Genomic DNA, 19,678 nt, shown 5'->3' on the forward strand with positions numbered 1-19,678 from the left:
GCATGGATTAGTAAATTGTTACTTTTGTGGATGTGTGTGTGTGACTGAGTGGGGAGGTTATGCTCCATGATGGTGTCCAGGGTGTATTCATTCCTACCTTGGGAGCTCTTTGGAAATCTATGCAATCCTAAAGAGAAAGAAACATTTACACAGGTCTTGACCTAAAATAACCGCAGTAAAAAATGAGATGAGATGACCATGAAGTGGCAGCAAATAGATGCAAAGAAAATATAAATCTGTTTATTTAGATGAGGCATTTTCATCAGCGAATGAGCATCAGTCACAGGAAATGAGATCAGCATATTCAGCTTTATTACTTTTACATTGTATTCAGTAAAAATCCTGAAAACAACCCATTTTGAAACCTGTTCTTTTCTCAGGATCCCTGTTTGCGCATTAACGTATCCACAAGGTGAGCTGAATAATTTCCAGGTTCTGTCTTCTCATTTGCTTTTGTTTTCCTAGTGGCTGCTGAGTTCAATGGAGAGAGAACACACTCTTTTATTAAAAGCTTTTATAACTTTCTAGCCTTCACAAATCCATGACTGAATCAAGAGCGATATTCATCCACTTCACATTCTGTTCCTCTCCCCCAGATGACTCCCAGTCCACACCCAGACCCCTCCCACATGAATCCCAGGCAGCTCTTTATTAATTCATAAATCAGATCATCAGGACAGAGCCCCGGCCTGAGACTTTAAAGATGTCCTTCAATTTTGATCAAGTTCATTACCAGGGCATCTCTCACCCTCTCATTTCTAAAGTGCAGTATTGACTCTTCTTAGTTGTAGTTGTAGTTTAAAGTAATTTTTAAAAAAAAGTCAGATGTGCAATTACTGGTCAAGTGTGTCTTCCTCATTTAACCCATTCATGGCGGTGAACACACACACACACACATACTAGTGCACTAGGGGCAGTGAACACACACCAAAATCAGCAGGCAGCCATTTTGGGAAGCAGTCGGGGGTTCAGTGCTTTACTTAAGGACACTTTAGCCATGGATTGAAGAGGAGGACAGTGCTGTTCCTTCACTCCCACTGCCCCCTGTTCCCCTGCTGGTCGTGGGGATCGAACAAGTGACCTTCCTGTTGTGAATTAACCTCATTAAAATTCTGTATAACTTTATAAGCTTTATGACAGCACTGACTCAAGAGCAACTGCCATCCAATTCACATTCCCTTCCTCTCTTCCAGACACCTGCCAGATGTCTTCCAGACAACTCTATGGTGACTCCCACATGACCTGATCCTCTAGGCGTTCTCCTGAGCCCTGCTTACAGCATTACTGCAGAGAGAAATAGAGGTGAAGACAAACAGTTCACCTCTCTCTGGGTCGAACTGAGAGCTTGAACCCAGGGTTCAGTTGCTCAAGGAAAATTTAAACAGAGGACTGGACCCTAAAGTACGTTCCACTTTCCACAGCTCTTACAGCTTTCTCAACTCCATCAGAAAATCAGCTCTGCGCCCAGGCCTCAAGCCTCTCGGGCTTCAATAATCTCCTTTAGAAGAAAAGCTTTTGTTTCATAAATTCTACATCTCTTTCCCTTTCATTTCTACAGAGTAGTAGCTTTAAATCCTTGTGGGTCATATACATTTGTATTCTATAAATGTATATGAACTATTTCTTCCTGGTTAAATATTATTATTACCTTTTGACCAATGGGATGCTCTGGGGCCTAAATCAGCCCATCGTCTATAACCAGCTAGAGCGGGTAATTCCCCCAGTGTTGGGTTGTGTTCTCTGGAGTGCTAGAGCTCCACCCAGTACCTTTGGGATGAGTTGGAGCGGTGTTTGTGATCCACAACTAACTTTTCTACATCAGTATTTGACCTCTGAAGCCCTCATGGCTGAATACCCTATTCAAACCCACAACCTCCAAGTCCCTGCAGCTGTGACAGAGACACAACCTGCTGCACCACCGTACCACTGTGTCCATCCTTTTAAATTGTTGGATCAATCCTGTTTTACTCTTTATTCATTCAGATCATTATTAGGCCCTTTGTGAACTGAGGTAAACACAGCAACTCATGGACATTCATTGGACTGAGACTCTGGACTGAGACTGAAAATCAGAGGCAAAGATTTTTGACCCCAGGAGAAAACACTCGTTCTTGGAAAGTGTGTTTGTCATTGTGTGATTGATTACAGCACACTTTAGAAATACTTGCCTGTGTTCTCTGACCAAAACCCTGATGTGATCTCCATTCTTTCAGCAATTGGTCAAAGTGTGAATGAATTGAGCCACGGTCTGGTCCACAGAGCGAGATGACTCAATTATAAATATCAGTTTACATCATAATAACCTGAAAAGGAGGACTTAGAAACCACATTCTCAGTGCAGGGGATTTTCAAGGACAGTTCTATAATATAAATACAGAGTAATATAACCTCAGCATTAAAAGGTTAATAGGTTAAAAGGTCTAATCTAGTCCTAGTTTGTTAGCATAACTACGTTATAGATGACATTTAGGGTTCTTTGATGAGAGCTTTGCTCCGAGTTAAGTTGGAGCTGAGATCTCTAAAAAGTGTCATCTATTCATTTTTGTATTAATGCCATATTTAAATATATATATCATATAGTGTGTCCACTAATTTCATGCTTCATTATATTTCACTTACGGTTTCATAACTGCTCAATGTTGTGAATGCTGACTTAATGGGTTTCTAAATTACACTTTCTTCACCACTTGGGGTTCAATAAAAACCCACATGCTCAAAATAACCCAAATGATAAATTATTTAAATTTATATACGAGACGTACTACATTCACCAAGTAGAATCAATTAGAACTCATTCATAAGAGATCATGTTTTGAAAAAAAAACATGAAAAATGAAACAGCTAATCTCCAATATTTGTTGTTTAATAGAATAAATAAAGTGGTACCAACATGAAAATTTTGGGTTGCTACAATCACCAATAATAACCTCTTTCTGGAACAATTTGCTTTTTCATCTGGATTAAAAATGCTGATAGAAAAGCCATGTTCAAACAGTGAAATAAATCAGAGTAGAATCAGAGTTTTCTGTGTGCGACCAGATCGCTCACCACAGTAGAAATGATGCACAAAGCTTTCTGTACTATTGGAAGGTCTGTGTTTTTATTTTCTGAGTGAGTGCAAGAGTTTAGATTAGTAAGAGCTTATACCTGTTTTGTTAAATCTGAATAATAATGATGTTCTGCTTTGTTACACCACATTAATTACATATCAGATACATGCACAACACCAGTGACACTTAATTTACACCGAAACATAGATGAAACAGCAGAAATGTTTCTCAGGCCACTGCAGAAAGGGTTAAACACTTATTGAGATAAATACATATATCAACAAGCAATGTTCTATTTACTATTTTTTACACAGCTGAAATTCATTCTAATTCCTAAGCAAAGACATTTTCAACAGTATGTGTAGGAAACATTAGGGATCTTGAAAGGGGGACTTTTATTTTAGTAATCTGCTGCCAAATGACTATGGATATGCGTTGCATATACAGTTATCCCTCTGTATCCACAGGGAATTGTTTCCAGGACCCCCTTCAGATACCGAATTATACAGATGCTCAAGTCCCACACATGCTCCTGTAAAGTGTAAATCATCTGTAGATTACTTAAAATCCCTAATACCATGGAGTTTCTACGGAAATAGTGCGCACAACACAAAGAGTGAAAAAATGTGCGAAATTGCGGGAGGCAGCAGGGATTCCACATTATTTTTTGGGCCAAAAATTCAAGTTTTTTATTCCCCTTTTTGTATTTTTTTAAATGAGATTGAATCTGTCGTTGTGGAACCGGCAGACAGTAGACAGTAGGATCAACTCTACCATCGCTGGTATGTTTGCCTGCTTGGTTGATTAACTGAACAACAATATCTCCACAAATTAGTTAAAATAACCAGCATAAATATTTGTAACATTTCTACCAAGACAACTTTACTTCTTTTATGAACTTTAACTGAGATCTTGTGAGATCCTGGGACTGTTTCACAAAATCCACACAAGCTCTCTGTTTTGTACCCAGTGAAATGTTAAAGAAACTGTAAACTTTATACAGAAGGATGGCAAAAGAAAATCCAGTGGATTACAACCTTTTGAAGCCTAGATTTAGGTTTAGGTTTAGGTTTAGATTTAAGGTCATGGTTATTTTGATTATTTAGGCCATTGTTGCACTGGTTTAGGTGACTTTATTCATATGTATGGAATAGCACACTTTCCCACTGGATAAATCTTAAAGCACTTAAATAAAAAAGCAAATACAGAAAAAAAAAGGTCTAAAACAAATGTTTAGTAACAGGTAACAATCTCATATTCTTATAACAATCTCAGAAAAATAATGATTTTTTATGGACTATCAAAAGATATTTTACTTCACAAGATGTAATTTTTTGAAGTCAAGAATAATCAAAAGTTATTTGTCTTCATAACAAAGGAAAGGCAGTCAGTAGCCAGCAAAATTAAATCATAATGGAAAAAAAATACAACAAAATAAAAATAAAGCAGCTTATCTGTAAATACAGTGGCTCAATGAACATGTTTTAATCAGGCACATAATTAGCATGTCTTTATAATTTTCCTCTAATGAAACCTGTAATAAATAAATAAGGCACAAAAAACACCATTCATGCACAGTGTCATCTGCATTCAAATAAATACACACTGTCACTGGGGCAAAACCTCCAAACCTCAGCTTTCCGCGAGAGGTTATAGTAAAAGATTTTATTCCAAGTTAATTCTTTTGGGACATTTTTTATTGATCTATTTCTCATAACATTTCAAAACAATGTAACTGCTGATTTCAATTTGATACGTCAAAAATTGAGAGGTTTTGTGTCCTACAGAGACAACATGCAGTAAGTGATAAATTTGAATGCAATTTACATTTTACAACCACACACACACACACACAAAAAAGCTACAAAAAGTGCAAACATATGTTCAAATGTTTATGGAGGGGCTTCCAGACCTTGCTCTAGTGCATTACATCTCGAATATATCGCCGCTGTCCAATTAAAAACCTGTATCTCCCAAAATAGCAAGGGAGAAACCATCTTAACTTTCAATGGGAGTCAATGTAAAACGATTTCATTACAAGTAATTTTGGAGCATTTCTATTGGCCCATTCATTATGACAGCTGCTGTGTTCAAATGATGTAGTAAATTAAAAATTCACAAAAATGGACATGCGTGTTTTTAATCGCACAGCGGTGATATGTAGGGTTTTATCCAGGTTTACTGCAATAATTAAAGAGGAATAAACTATATTTAAAATTTCTCACAAATATTACATTTGATATAAGGGGAGTTATACCAAATTTTTAAATATTCTTCCAAATTAAAGAACAGATCTAATCACAGACATTCAGAGTCAGGTGTAAAGCTAAATGCTGCATTCCAGTGGCACTCTGTGGTGTCAGAACTGCTTTCAGTAACTAGACATTTGAAGCAATATATACCTTTAAAAGACCTTTTTTTTTCAGAGGGTTCTTACAGAAACTCAGAAGAACTGTCAAAATCAACTGTTTCCGATTACTGCATATGTCTGTGAGCCATGATTCTTATACCATCCAAATCATTGTAGATCATTCTGACTTGATTTACAACTACATTCATGAACATAGAAATCTGTAATAATACTGTGATTTCCCCTCAAGGTGCTTTGTGATGAAATGTCTTGGGAAAATTGTGAAAATTGTGTAAGTGCATTTATTTTTTTTATCATAACCACAATATAATCTTTTTAAAAATCCCAAATAAAATGAAAGAAAAAGAAGGACATGTTTTTTTGGGGAAAAGACAGTAGCATCATGATGGGATTATTTCAGTTTAATCTCCAGGTTTATTCGTGTCCTATTCTTCCAGAAATAAGTCAGACATTAGTGCAGTTAGTGGAGGGTGGGGTCTCGGCTTTACTGCGCACCTCTTTGATGTCATTAAGCGGTGAGTCGCTGTTGCTTATCTGGCACTTGAACACCTGCTTGTAGGCCTTCCGAAAGTTCTCAGACAGGAAGGCATAGATGATGGGATTGACGGAGGAATTGCTGTAGGCGAGGCAGTGGGCCACCACCCGAAAAATAAACGAGGCTTGGTTTAAAGGGAAAGAACCGAACTCCACCCAGAGATGAACCACATGGTGAGGGAGCCAGGAGAGACAGAACACCACCACCACCACCAACACTGTCTGAGCTGTCTGTGGGAAAACACGGTGGGACACAGTTAGAGAAATGCACTGTACGCACACCTTATCACAGATCATTCTGATATGAATGGTATTTATTGTGAGTTTGTTCCTCTATCTTGCAGTAACTGCTTCATCATGGCTGAAAAGGCTTTAGACGATATTTTGGAACAGTATTCTGTGGATTTGATGGCAGCCACGAGAGCGTTAGTTAGATGAGTTCTTGATTTTATGATTAGTTCTGGATCCAGAAGACACTTGGTGGAGCTTCTTCACTTTAGAGAAAAGAATTGTCAAATGCAAGGGGAATATATTTCTCTCACACACACACTTGCAGACAGTTGGCATGGTGAATTAGGCTCATGTGCAATTGCATCCAATTCTATTGGCAACACCTTATTATAAGGATTATAACAAGTCTGTATATAGGTGCAGCTTAAATTAACTGATCAACTCATGGTCTCGGTTATAGTGTTTGTTGTTTCAAAATGAAGCAGTTGTTTTCAGTAGGTCAGAGATCTGAACCGGACTCTTTTTCTAATGAGTTGTGCTGTTGTAATCCATGCGGAATATGAATTGGTCTTGTCCCAATTCATATATACCCCTTTATACCCATAATTCTTTGTAGTAAGACAAGACCATATATAAACTAATATAATCTAATACATACTCTAAGCATTTTTCCTGAGCTTATAGTCACCAAGTTCAATGCCAAGCATGGGCTAAAGAGATAAAAAGCTCTCCATTTTGAGCTGTGGACCAGTAGAACTGTGTTCGCTGGACTGATGGAGCACCTTGGGATTTAGAGTGCCATAACTAATCATCCAACATCAGTAATTGACTTCACTAATGAGCCTGTGAAGTCTGAACACCATTAAACCTTCACAGAAATGTTCACAGCAATATAACATCTGTTGTAAAGCCTTCCCAGAAGGTTAGATACTGTTACTGCAGCAAAGAGGAGCAAACTCTTGATTAATACCCTTCATTTGTAGAACAGATGTATAAGAGAGTTGAAAAATGGATGATGGACTACAATTGGAAATGTGTAAATTGGATTTCAGCTGCTTTAACAGGTCGTAAGAGTGAGTGATAACGAGCGTGTGAGGACTGTGTGTTTGTCTTGGAGGATTTAACTGGATTGATTTAGTTCAAATGACATGAGGCTGAGCTGAGCTGAACTATGCTCAAGGCAAAGAGACTGTTCTCTGTGTGATTAATGAGGGATCAGGGTAAGTGTGGTGAAGTGGATGAGAAAAAAATAGAAGAGTACACAATAAAAAACGGAACTCCACTGAGAACAAACCTGTTCAAATCAGCTGTGAACATCAGCTCATGAATGGCTTCAACTACACACAGCCACACAACTCAACTACACACAGCTAAACTACAGACCACTCAACTGCACACAGCCACACAACTCAACTGCACACAGCTAAACTACACACCACTCAACTACACACAGCCACACAACTCAACTGCACACAGCTAAACTACAGACCACTCAACTACACACAGCCACACAACTCAACTGCACACAGCTAAACTACACACCACTCAACTACACACAGCCACACAACTCAACTGCACACAGCTAAACTACAGACCACTCAACTGCACACAGCCACACAACTCAACTGCACACAGCTAAACTACACACCACTCAACTACACACAGCCACACAACTCAACTACACACAGCTTAACTACAGACCACTCAACTGCACACAGCCACACAACTCAACTGCACACAGCTAAACTACACACCACTCAACTACACACAGCCACACAACTCAACTACACACAGCTAAACTACAGACCACTCAACTACACACAGCCACACAACTCAACTGCACACAGCTAAACTACACACCACTCAACTACACACAGCCACACAACTCAACTACACACAGCTAAACTACACACCACTCAACTACACACAGCCACACAACTCAACTACACACAGCTAAACTACAGACCACTCAACTGCACACAGCCACACAACTCAACTGCACACAGCTAAACTACACACCACTCAACTACACACAGCCACACAACTCAACTACACACAGCTAAACTACAGACCACTCAACTGCACACAGCCACACAACTCAACTGCACACAGCTAAACTACACACCACTCAACTACACACAGCCACACAACTCAACTACACACAACTCAAATACACAACTCAACTACACACTGCCACACAACTCAACTACACACAGCCACATAACTCAACTATACACACAGTCACACAACTCAACTACACACAGCCACACCATTCATCTACACACAATTCAACTACACAGCCACACCACTCAACTAAACAAAACTCAACTACACACAGTCACACAACTCAACTACACACAACTCAACTACACACAGTCACACAACTCAACTACACACTGCCACACCACTCAACTACACACAACTACACACAATTCAACTACACACAGCCACACAACTCAACTACACACAGCTACACAACTCAACTACACACTGCCACACAACTCAAAAACACACAGCCACACAACTCAACTACACACAGTCACACAACTCAACTACAAACAGCCACACAACTCAACTACACACAATTCAACTACACACAGCCACACAACTCAACTACACACAGTCACACAACTCAACTACAAACAGCCACACAACTCAACTACACACAATTCAACTACACACAGCCACACAACACACAATTCAACTACACACAGCCACACAATTCAACTACACAAAACTCAACTACACACAGCCACACAACTCAACTACACCAAACTCAACTAAACACAACTATGGCATAATGTGAATGATTGTCTGCCAGTGAAGTAATCCTTTTTCTCTAGGAACAGATTTAATAGTCATAGTAATCACTCAGAAATCTAATTATGATAAATATATTGACTATATTTAAGATGATTTCACTTAATAAGAGAGAGAGAAAACTCAAGCATGGTTTCAGTTATGATAATGGAAGGATAAAAAGGCAGGAGTTTAAGATCTCTCTCTCTCTCTCTCTCCTCGGTTCATCATATTCGCTAAATATAAACCCTCTAAAAACTGATATACTCAGTGTTCACACCTTCTCCCAATTAAGGGCAAAAGTTTGTGGACACTTGTTCATTCAATAATGCTTAATAATAATAATAATAATAATTATAATAAGCACTGATCAGGAGTTTGTTCTTTTTTACTACACTAAGAGTCTCTACTCTTCTATGAAGTCTTTAAGGCTTTACAATAGGAATATTGCTGCAAGGATTTTTTGGCATTCAGCCACAAAAATTAGTGAGGTCAGGTGCTGATGTTGGAGAATTAGATCTTTATAAGAAACACCACTCCAGCTGCAGTCCAAAAAGTATTTGTAGGAGCTCTGTCACTCAAGCCGTGTTTGTGTGTGTGTGTGTCTTTCAGAACATTAACGCTTAGGTAAGTGTTTTTGCTGCAGGATTTTGTTTGACACATTATAAATTCCACAGAAGCTCAGCAACTATTGTTTACACATTCTTACAAACACATCCTTCTGAAACCTTGTAAGTTATTTGGCTCTTTTGTGCATTTTTATGTATTCCTTATATATTTAGTTAAAATCCCTTCTTTTTTCTTTGAGATTTTACACAGAGCTAAACTGCTGATGGAGCTGATAAACACAGCCAAAATCAAGTGTCCAATCATCTCTAGCTGAATTGTTATTAAAATAAATCCTGGAACATGCTCCTAATAATGGGTTAAATCTAATTGTACTAATCCCAAGCAAACTGTGCCCATGTAAATTGATGAATCACTTGTGATTTAATCAAATGCCAAGCCAAAAACGGCTTGTGTTGGCAATAAATATGTTAAATCATATATTAAAATGTAATTCTGCTCAGAAAATTAGACACAGTTTCAGTGAAAAGTGTTGAATAATATCTTACTGAAGTCATTATTTTAAAAATGGCCTTCAGTGATAACTAAGTACCTACTAAAAGTGTCAAACAGTTCTGATGAATGTATTGGATGGAGCTCCATCACTTCAGAGAACACAGTTGCACTGAACCACAACCATATACTGGTGGGCTTTATCCACCTCTAGCCAATGCTTTGTATTCAGCATGGTGTAATTACACTTTTAAAACTAAAGGTGCTACAAAGGCCCTGTGAAGGACTGGCGTCCCCTCCAGGGCGTATTCCCGCCTTGCGCCCGATGATTCCAGGTAGGCTCTGGACCCTCCGCGACCCTAAATTGGATAAGGGTTACAGATAATGGATGGATGGATGGTGCTACAAAGTGTTCTTTTGTATCTGTTGGTTTCATGAAGAACCATGTTTGTTTAAGAGATGTGTGAGCATGAAGAACAATTTTTATATGATTTAAAAGAAATACATTGCTTGATGTAAATGTTCTTTACCAATATAAAATTTGTTGACAAATCTGGTTCATTATGGGATCAAAAGTGGTTCTTCTGTGGCATCGCTCAAGAACCCTTTGTAGCACCTGTATTTTTAAAAGTGTGTGAGGTCATGGGCAGTTATTCCAGACCACTGCATACATTTTTTTTCTCCCTGTGTCCACAATGCAAGCAGTTTGAAGCAGCTGAATTCCATGTCTGTCAGTATCAACTCTCCTGCTATTCCCAGTATTTCCCTTTCTCCCCTTATTTTACACTTCTCTTCTGCTGTCTTCCTGTTTAACCTTTCCCCATAAATCTCCTGTATTTTAAAGCTTCCTAAAAATGTTTTTATATTCCCCTCTGGTAAAGCAGGTGGCAATATGTAGAAAATTAGCTGTAATAAACCAGTTTGTAAATTCTATGTAGCAGGTTAGCAGCATGAGTAAATGTGGGATTTGTGAAAATACACATTAATTAAATACACATTAACACAGTGTTTACAACGGTCCTGTTTCTGCAGAGTTACATGCAGCTGTACATGAGCCTAAGGTCAGCATTCCCAATGAGGCTCGGTGGAAATGTGATCTCTGGAGCAATGGAGGGCTGTACCTTTGAGATGATGCTGATTTTGAGAGGACCCAGAACTAATAATGTAACACCAGTAACAGGCCCCACTGAATATTATGTGGCTCAGTGCAATCAAATCACCAGAGCCATGTTCCAACATCTAGTGTAAAGTCTTCCCCAGTAAACAGAAAGTGTTTGGGAATAAAAATCTTTATTAATGCTGTGCATTGCATAAAAAAATGTTGGCTGATATATTGGACAGTGTGTCCACAGACGTCTGCCATATTTGCAGATTTCAGACAGCTTGCAGTGCTATAATACCCATAAACAAAGAGCATTTCTCTTTGAATAATTAAAAGATGAATCACATTTGACATGATTGTTGGGTTGGAGACATACCTTCCTTTTAGAAGCCTCAGATTTTTTTGACATGTTTTTGAGCTTTTTGCGCAAATGATTTAAGACCTGCAAAACAGGGAAAGAAATCACATTTTAAGCTTGAAACAGCCTGTATAATGTGATAATGCTGAATTCACACACACACACACACACACACACACACACACACACACACACACACACATGCATGCACACACAGTGGCCACTATTTTTAGAAACCCCTGCAAACCACACAGTACATGATACATACCCACATGTATATGTCGGTACTGGTACGTTTTACAATAATTAAGACAGATTTGCTTACGCAGTGTGTGGACACCTATTATTTTCCTTTTTTTGTGCACTGCATTTGAGCCACCATTTGGAAATGTGTACACACTGTCCCTCTTTCATCAAAGGTCACCAGATCTGATTGTAAATTGAGAGCATGCAATTTTCACCGTCCAATTTGATATTCATCAGCTTCATTGTTGGTGTATCTTTGTGAGCTGACATCAGTCTGGGATGAGTGCAAGTAAATTTGAATGAAACAGTTAGAAATGCGAAAAAGTTTGATTTGAATTAAGTTAAAAATATCAACATAATGGCAATCTAATATTATATTTATAGGTACACCGGAATAAAAATAACATCATATAATCGCATGACAAAATCAAATCATACTACCATTGAAAATCAGTAAGCAGACAGTGCAGTCTTTGCTCAGTGTCAAACTCCGTCTACAAGTACAACCATTGGCTCATGAGCCTCTGAATTCTATTGTTTTATTGGGCTACTACCCAGTCTTCTTCATGTGCTTAGTGAAGATGGTATGCAAAATTGTTCATTCAAACTGAGCTTGAGTTCATGCACAAAACTAATACATCAGCTGTGTCATGTTAAAATGTTTTCATGGGCACCGAGGCAGTGTCATATAGGTGATTTCAGGTGCATGTGAGATGCATGTAAATGTAACTATATCATATTAAAGACTGATTTTATGTGATACATGCAAGGTACATATCCATCTGTGTGGCACTCACCCTGGCATAACAGAAGGAGATGAGCAGCAGCGGCAGTACGTATCCAAACACGAACGTACACACCACGTACGCCTTCCTGTGATGCGCCTGTGGCCAGTACTCCCAGCAGTAGGTGGCATTGTCCTCGCGCTCAATGATGCGCTGGTGGTAGGCAACGGGCGAGGCCATAGCGAGGGACAGCAGCCAAATAAGGAGGACTGCCAGAACGGCGTTCCGGGCCACACGGACAGATGAGGAGCTCCTGGCTCGCACGATAGCCACGTAGCGGTCCACGGACATGGCAGAGAGGGTAAAGATGCTGACGAGCATGGACACAGTGAAGAAGTAGTGTACAAACTTGCAGGCAAACCCACCCAGGACCCAGGTGGGCAGCACATACACAGTGGCTTGGAAGGGCACGCAGAAGAGCAAGTAAGACAGGTCTGCCACGCTCAAGTTCAGGATGAAGATGTTGGTGGTGCTCCGGGCTCGGCCCGGGCGGGTCCGGGCTAGGACTGTGATCACCACCGCATTCCCCAGCACACCCAGCATGAAGATCAGTGCAAACACCAACAGCGTTGCCACATTCTCAGCACCCATCTCAAGAGACAGCTGAGCATCTGGTGCATTAGACTCATTTACAGAAGAGTTCATCATTACCAGGGATTAGTTCTCAACAATAAGACTCAATCTATGGTCTGATCTATGAATGTGTGAAGAATGTGCTTTCATAAAAGTGCCGGCAATGTGTTTGAAATGAACACTGGGTTTACTGATGCTGTGTGTAACCCCGCCCTAACTGTGTGTAGCCCTGCCCTTTAATTGCACAAAGCCCCACCCTCAAGCCATCAAGCTTCTGCCTCATTTACAGCAATGGAGTCCATTGTGGTAAAAGCTAACTGCACACTGTTGGACCACTAGCTGTTGACAGCCACACCTTCTAACCACATGTAGTCTGCCCTCTAATGCACACAGCCTTTATTATTAATTCCATAAAGTCCTGTCAGTTAACAGCACGCAGTCTCACCCACTAAATGCTCCCCACTCCCCTCCAAGACACCATTAAATAACGGTGTACAAGTTCAAGACAAACCTCACTTTCAAAATTCACTTTTAATTTGCTAAGGCTGCAGCTTGTTAAGCAAAAACGTACACAGTATCAGTACATAGCCCTGCCACTAACTTCTCATAATTCCTTGTCAAAATTAGCACTCAGAGGAACATACTTATTTGATTAACTAATGCTGCAATTATCTGTGTGGTCCCCACCCTCTAACTGAACAGAAACCCTCTCACTAACTGAATAATGGAAACAACTGAGCCGTCAACAGGTAAAACACAAAGGAAAATGAAGGCTAAATAACTGATCATAAATAATAATAATAAAAAGAAAATCTTTCCAACAGAAATATATAAACGAGTCTGTTTCCTCTGGTTTAAATGAAGATATTTAAGCACAGACTGAAGGTTCTGTCTAGTTTCTGTGTCTGTGTTAAAGGAAGTCTCTCGGAAACATGTCTGTAAACCTGTTCCATAAAGAGGCCACTCTGAGCTGCTCAAGAATTTGTAAATAGAGCAGAACATCTACTCAGCTGCTGGTCTAGTAAACCTTAATGTTTATGCATAAGGAAAATAAGCTGCACTCGCATTGCTCCATGCACACACCCCTTCACTCAGGACAAAATGAGTAAATGTGTCTTTCCAAAACAGCCATCCTTAAAGTACAGTGGTAGCAGCTCAATAGCTACAACTACTGAGGATGTAGTACTAGGAAAAGTAGCTGAAACAGCTGCCATCATGGAGATGTGAAAATGTGAAAGCAGAATGTGATTAAATGCTATTCCAAGTAAAATGGAACTGAGTTAAAATATGTTCCTTTACTCATTAATAACAATAAAACATTTACAAATCCTCATAGTTTGTTAACTGTTAATTTAGTGGTGTATGCATACTCGGGTCAGTTGTAAATAGTCACTACCCACCTCTATAGCCCACAAACTGCACCTTTAATCTCGTGCACCAGTTTCAAAAAGAGCAAGGGAGCAGAAAGCGTCCGGTTTACGCGTAAAAAAATAAATAAAACCTTTTCACAACCTCGTGCTGCTCATTTCATCATCCTGCTGGACGCACGCGCTCCTTTTGTGACTTTCAGTCACGAGCATACTCCCGCTTGTGTGTTTGTGTGGTGTGGAACGGTCCTCGCGCGTCCGTGGTGATCCAGGGTCTCTGTGTGCGCGCGTCCGATCAGTCCGCACCCTACTTATAGTCCCACCAATGCGACACGTCACCACACACACACACACACACACACACACGCATGGTGGGGGCTTAAGCTTACCTTAAAATGTAATGTTGTGGGAACCATCTTCTTGTCCTCACAGGGAAGACACGTCCCCACAATGTGAGTAATGTTAGTGTATACACAGGTTTTATCTTCATTATATATCCACACACACACACACACACACACACTCAGAGGGAGAGAGAGAATTGTTTTTATAGACATGTGGATGATTTAAGTGAAACAGGATGGAGCCTGGGTGGAAAGATGGTGCTACAGCTAATGTTGATGCTGTTGGATGAGAGTATGTGAGGAGTGTGGTGTGTTTCTCTTACGTCAGAACAGTGAAATTGCGCTCTGTAAAACATGTTTTTGTAAAGATACATGTTTTGTATCTCCATATCTCTTATGATATGAAAATCCAGATAAAAGAAGCAGGGAAATTCATTGTTTTTCTTGTTAATGATCTGAAATTAACTGAAAGTCTAACAGCAGATTCTTTAAAAATACAAATAAAAAGTGTCCGTCTTTTTCCTTTTTCTGAAACATGGATGTTTACTTGCTGTTTAGGCTCTTATACTTATACCTTTTGTCTCTTGTTCTCACTTTTAACAGAGCTGCTGGGCAGCAGGATGGATTTGGAACCTCACTTTGGAATAATTTGAGACATGACTCTGAGGAAGACCCTTTTGGCCACAAGGAGATTTCGTGCTAAAACATTTGTGGGGTTTTGTGCTGCTCTCTTATTATCACCACATGCTGGTGCTCTAAGCATTCGTGTTTTGCTGCCTCTGATATTCCAACCAAGACTGTGTGAGCTAGGTGTTGCTGGATCGGTGCTAGACTGGTTTAAGTCATATTTAACAGATTGTAAGCGATTTGTCGGTCTCTCTTTGCATCATTTCTCCTCCACTGTCACCGAAGGGGTACCACAGATGTCAGTGCTTGGCCCTAATATGTTTCATTATTTACATGCTCCTGTGTGGTCAGATCATACCCTCATTTAATCTGGTCTTGTCTGACCAAATCTGTCATTAACCCCCCTCTTAGTAATCTTGAATTGTGTCTCTCAGAAATTACATACTGTATGAATTACAACATAAATCTAAACAGTGGCAAGACTGAACTAATCATCACTGGCTATAAATCTGTACCATTTCAGTTGTTGATATCTCTGACACTACTTTAAAACTTTATTCACACGTCAGCTCACTTGTTAAAACGGTTTTCTTTCACCTCCACAGGAGAGCTCAGATGTGAACATCTCTCTCTCAGTGTGCTGATGAGACTCTTACGCACTAGCTCTCTTTATTACTGCAACTGCCTTCGAGCAGGCATGAGCTCCTCTATTTTACATAAATGGCAAATGATTCAAAACTCATTTCTAAGTTCAGTCTTCACTCACACCTGCTCACATCATGACATTATAGCTGTTCTCCAAAGTCTTCATCGGCAGCTTATAAATGACCACGTTCCATACAAAATTACTCAGCTCTGATACGAAGCTCTTAATCATGCAGGTGGATGTGTATGAGTTGTGAGGTAAATAAATAAAAAAATAAATATTCTGACCCTGTGTTGTTTCTCTTATTAATCTATTTGAAGTGTTTTTATGAAAATAAATTGTCAAAATGATATCAGGTGAGAAATGCAACATCATGGTTTAGGATAAACATCTGGATGAGGAAAGACAGCCCCCACAGAGCAGGACATTGGGTTCTGTTCGTGAGCAGAGAAGAGGAAAAGCCATTATTTTGGTGCTGTTTTTATTTCATTATATTTTATTATATCTTATTTAGTTAAAAATACACCACAACAAAAATTCTAGAAAATATTGGATGATTTGATGTGATATTTTATTTAAATATGCTACAGTAGTTTGCTAGAGAGCTTTGTTTCAGTGTGTGTGTGTGTGTGTGCGTGAAAATACATATCCAATCCGATATTTTAATGAGAACCATTGACTGGATTTAAGATTATTACGCTTGCTAAAAGACCACTTTCTACACTGTGATCATACCTTTCACCTGGGCTCACCTGTCCAGGTACAAACAGGTCAGATTTGTGTCTCTTTGCCTTCACCTGTTTTACCCAGAGTCCACTCGAATGACCCCAGGCTTCACTCAACTTAATGAGCACCTGTGTGATTGGCATCACGGAGCTGATGGAACAGATAAGCAGGTAATGTCATCTCCTTGCAGCAGCAGGAGCTGGGGATTCAGCTCAGAACACAGTGAAGCGTATATGTGTTTGGACAGTACTATGTTTTTCTGGTTTTGTCTTGATTCCTTCAGTTCATCTCAATTGTTTTTTATAATGTTTATCCAAAAATGTTGCTGAATTTTCTCCCCAATAATGAATCATAACCAGTTCCTCCCATCAGTAAATACTCTTTGATCGCACTGTGCCACCGTCCTCAGGAGGATGGGGGCTAGCATGTGCTTCCTAAAACACAAGGCAAACCCACCACTTATTTTTGAATACAATGCCACTGAACAGCTTAAGGCACCAGAGGAGAATGCAAACTGCCTACATCTTTCACACCAGCTGAGCACCATGAGCACAGAGACAGGGAAAGGGAGGGCTATCTGATCCATCCGTATTGGAAGGCCAAACGTACATTGCTGAAAGTACATTATGAGACTGAAAGAAAATGTTCCACAGCTCTTGGTTCTCTACAACTGTAATTTACATTTACCTTCACTCTAACTAAGGGGTCCTTTCCCAAACCATGAATACACATCTCCAGACATTTATTCCTCTTACATTAAGACTATTATCCCTTTAGTCCAAACACATTCATTCAGACAAGACACGATTGATGTCTAAAGTTTGCTTCAGTTCAGCAGAAGAGCAAGATAGTAAACACAAAAACATAATTAGGAATTAAAAATGAAGGACTAAGGGCAAGTTGATAACAAAGCAGATTATTCACTGAGAACTGGAAGTGGAATTAGTATTAAACAAGACATGATACTCTCTGCTGTCCATGAGCCTAAAATCACATTGTCCAAAGCCTAAAATCCACCAGAACCCCCCGCTCTTCACCTGTTAATGCCATCAAATCCTCACAGCAAATGTTCCAACATTTTTTGTTATGTCTTCCCAGAAGAGCAGAGAGTGTTTCTGCAGCACAGAAGAGCAAAGTCTTGATTAATGCCATCAATTTGAAAAGCTAGACGAGCATGTGTCCAAATATATTTGGCCATATAGTGTTTTAATAGGTTTAGAATTTGTAAACCTAATTTCAACTACCCACAAAGCCTTGGGGGCACTCTGGGCGCCATAGCAACCAGGGAGTTTGAAACTGTATCATCTGCTTATCAGAGAGAGAGAGAGAGAGAGAGATCAGGGTTTTTCTCTTTGTCATGTTCCATAATTGATGTTTTTGTTCCTGCTTACAATGCCCTTCTGTCACATTTAGATTTATAAGCACCCAAACACAGCCTCTGGTTTTATAATGCTTCATTGCTTTATAATATTTTATAATGTGCTCTAACAATGTAATGCTTTATAGAGCTCCAATAATGGGGTTTCACTCGCAGAAGGGTTTCTTTCTCATTAAAGTGAATGGAGACTGTCCTAAAATAATTATTTTCACATATAAATTCACAAGGACCGAGGTGTGCATTAAAGGTGATTGTAAGAAAAAAAACAACACTTTTTATAAAATTTAGATGCTGCTCTCCAGTCAGTTTTCCCTCGAAACCAGTCTGATGTGTTTACGAAGCACCAGTATCTGTAAATCAGTCAAAAGTCAAAGTCTCTCTCTCTAGACAAAGCACAAACAAACCAAGATGAGAATGTTGCTCTATTCCTGGTCCACAGGTGGATAATATTGACATTTTTGCTGTTTCGGTGGAAATGTCTCCAAACTCTGAAGACGGCTAACTTCATTAGCGACAGTGCTACAAAACTAAACAACTCGAGTTACAAAAGAGTTTCTGTGGTAATAAAACTTCAGTTAAACTTCAGCCATGTACGAACGGTTGTAATTTTCCCCTCAAATACACGGTTCCACCTTAAAAGACAATTAGCTTCTGAGTGTAAACAGCCAGCGAGAACTGTGATTACCCACAAATATAGACATTCCCTTTAAATTGGCTATCACTCATTTCATACAGTTGTTTTCATAGATCCCATATCTTATGTTTGTTCTTCACTCATTCATTCATTCATCTTCTTTAACCACTTCATCATGATGAGGGCCACAGTGCATCCTGGGTGCAAGGCAAAAACACACACTGGATAGGGCACTATTTTTCTTGCAGAACATAGTGATTATGTGAGATCAATCTTTAGAGAAGCTCTTGATTAACTTGAAATAAAGACACTTAAAGGTGCAATGTGTAAGTTTTAGTGACATCTAGTGACGATGTTGCATATTGCAACCAAATTAGTAGCCCTCCCTCACCTCTTGCTTTCCAAGCTGCCACTGCAACATAAAAACATCAAAGGCTCTATCCAGAGCCATTGTTTTGTTTGGTCGTTCTGGACTATAGAATCATGAGGCACGACATGGGCACCCATCTCTGTTGGAAGAGGACCCGGTCCCTATGTAGAAATGACAGGCTTGTTCTTGTTCATAGTCACAGCTTATTTTACACAAATGAAAGCAGTTTTGTATACTCTATTCACTTTCTGCTAATCAATACCCCACTAATGTTTAAACACCTTTAAAGCCAAACTCAGGATTACAACAAGCTTTATCATGACGTTACACACCACTCTCTATCTCCTGTAACTGAACAGATTGTCTTCTCTTTAACTTTTTCAACACAGACTTTCAGAACAGGTTTAAAAAGAAGTATGAGAAACTATTTTTCTTCCTTAACCGTTATTTAAAACACATACTAAACTCAGGCACTGCC

General features: G+C 39.4%; 1 protein-coding gene across 1 annotated transcript; it reads right to left on the minus strand.

The window, feature by feature from the left end:
• Window positions 1–5,865: 5,865 nt before the first annotated feature.
• On the minus strand, window positions 5,866–13,180 carry LOC136676047 (galanin receptor type 1-like). The gene is made up of 3 exons (XM_066652900.1): window positions 12,548–13,180; window positions 11,523–11,588; window positions 5,866–6,186 (listed from the first exon to the last, which is right to left on the minus strand). The coding sequence occupies exons 1-3, from the start codon at window positions 13,178–13,180 to the stop codon at window positions 5,866–5,868; spliced, it is 1,020 nt and encodes a 339-aa protein (XP_066508997.1).
• Between the last annotated feature and the right edge of the window lie 6,498 nt (window positions 13,181–19,678).

This window comes from Hoplias malabaricus, chromosome X1 (assembly GCF_029633855.1).
Source record: "Hoplias malabaricus isolate fHopMal1 chromosome X1, fHopMal1.hap1, whole genome shotgun sequence".
NCBI lineage: Eukaryota > Metazoa > Chordata > Actinopteri > Characiformes > Erythrinidae > Hoplias > Hoplias malabaricus.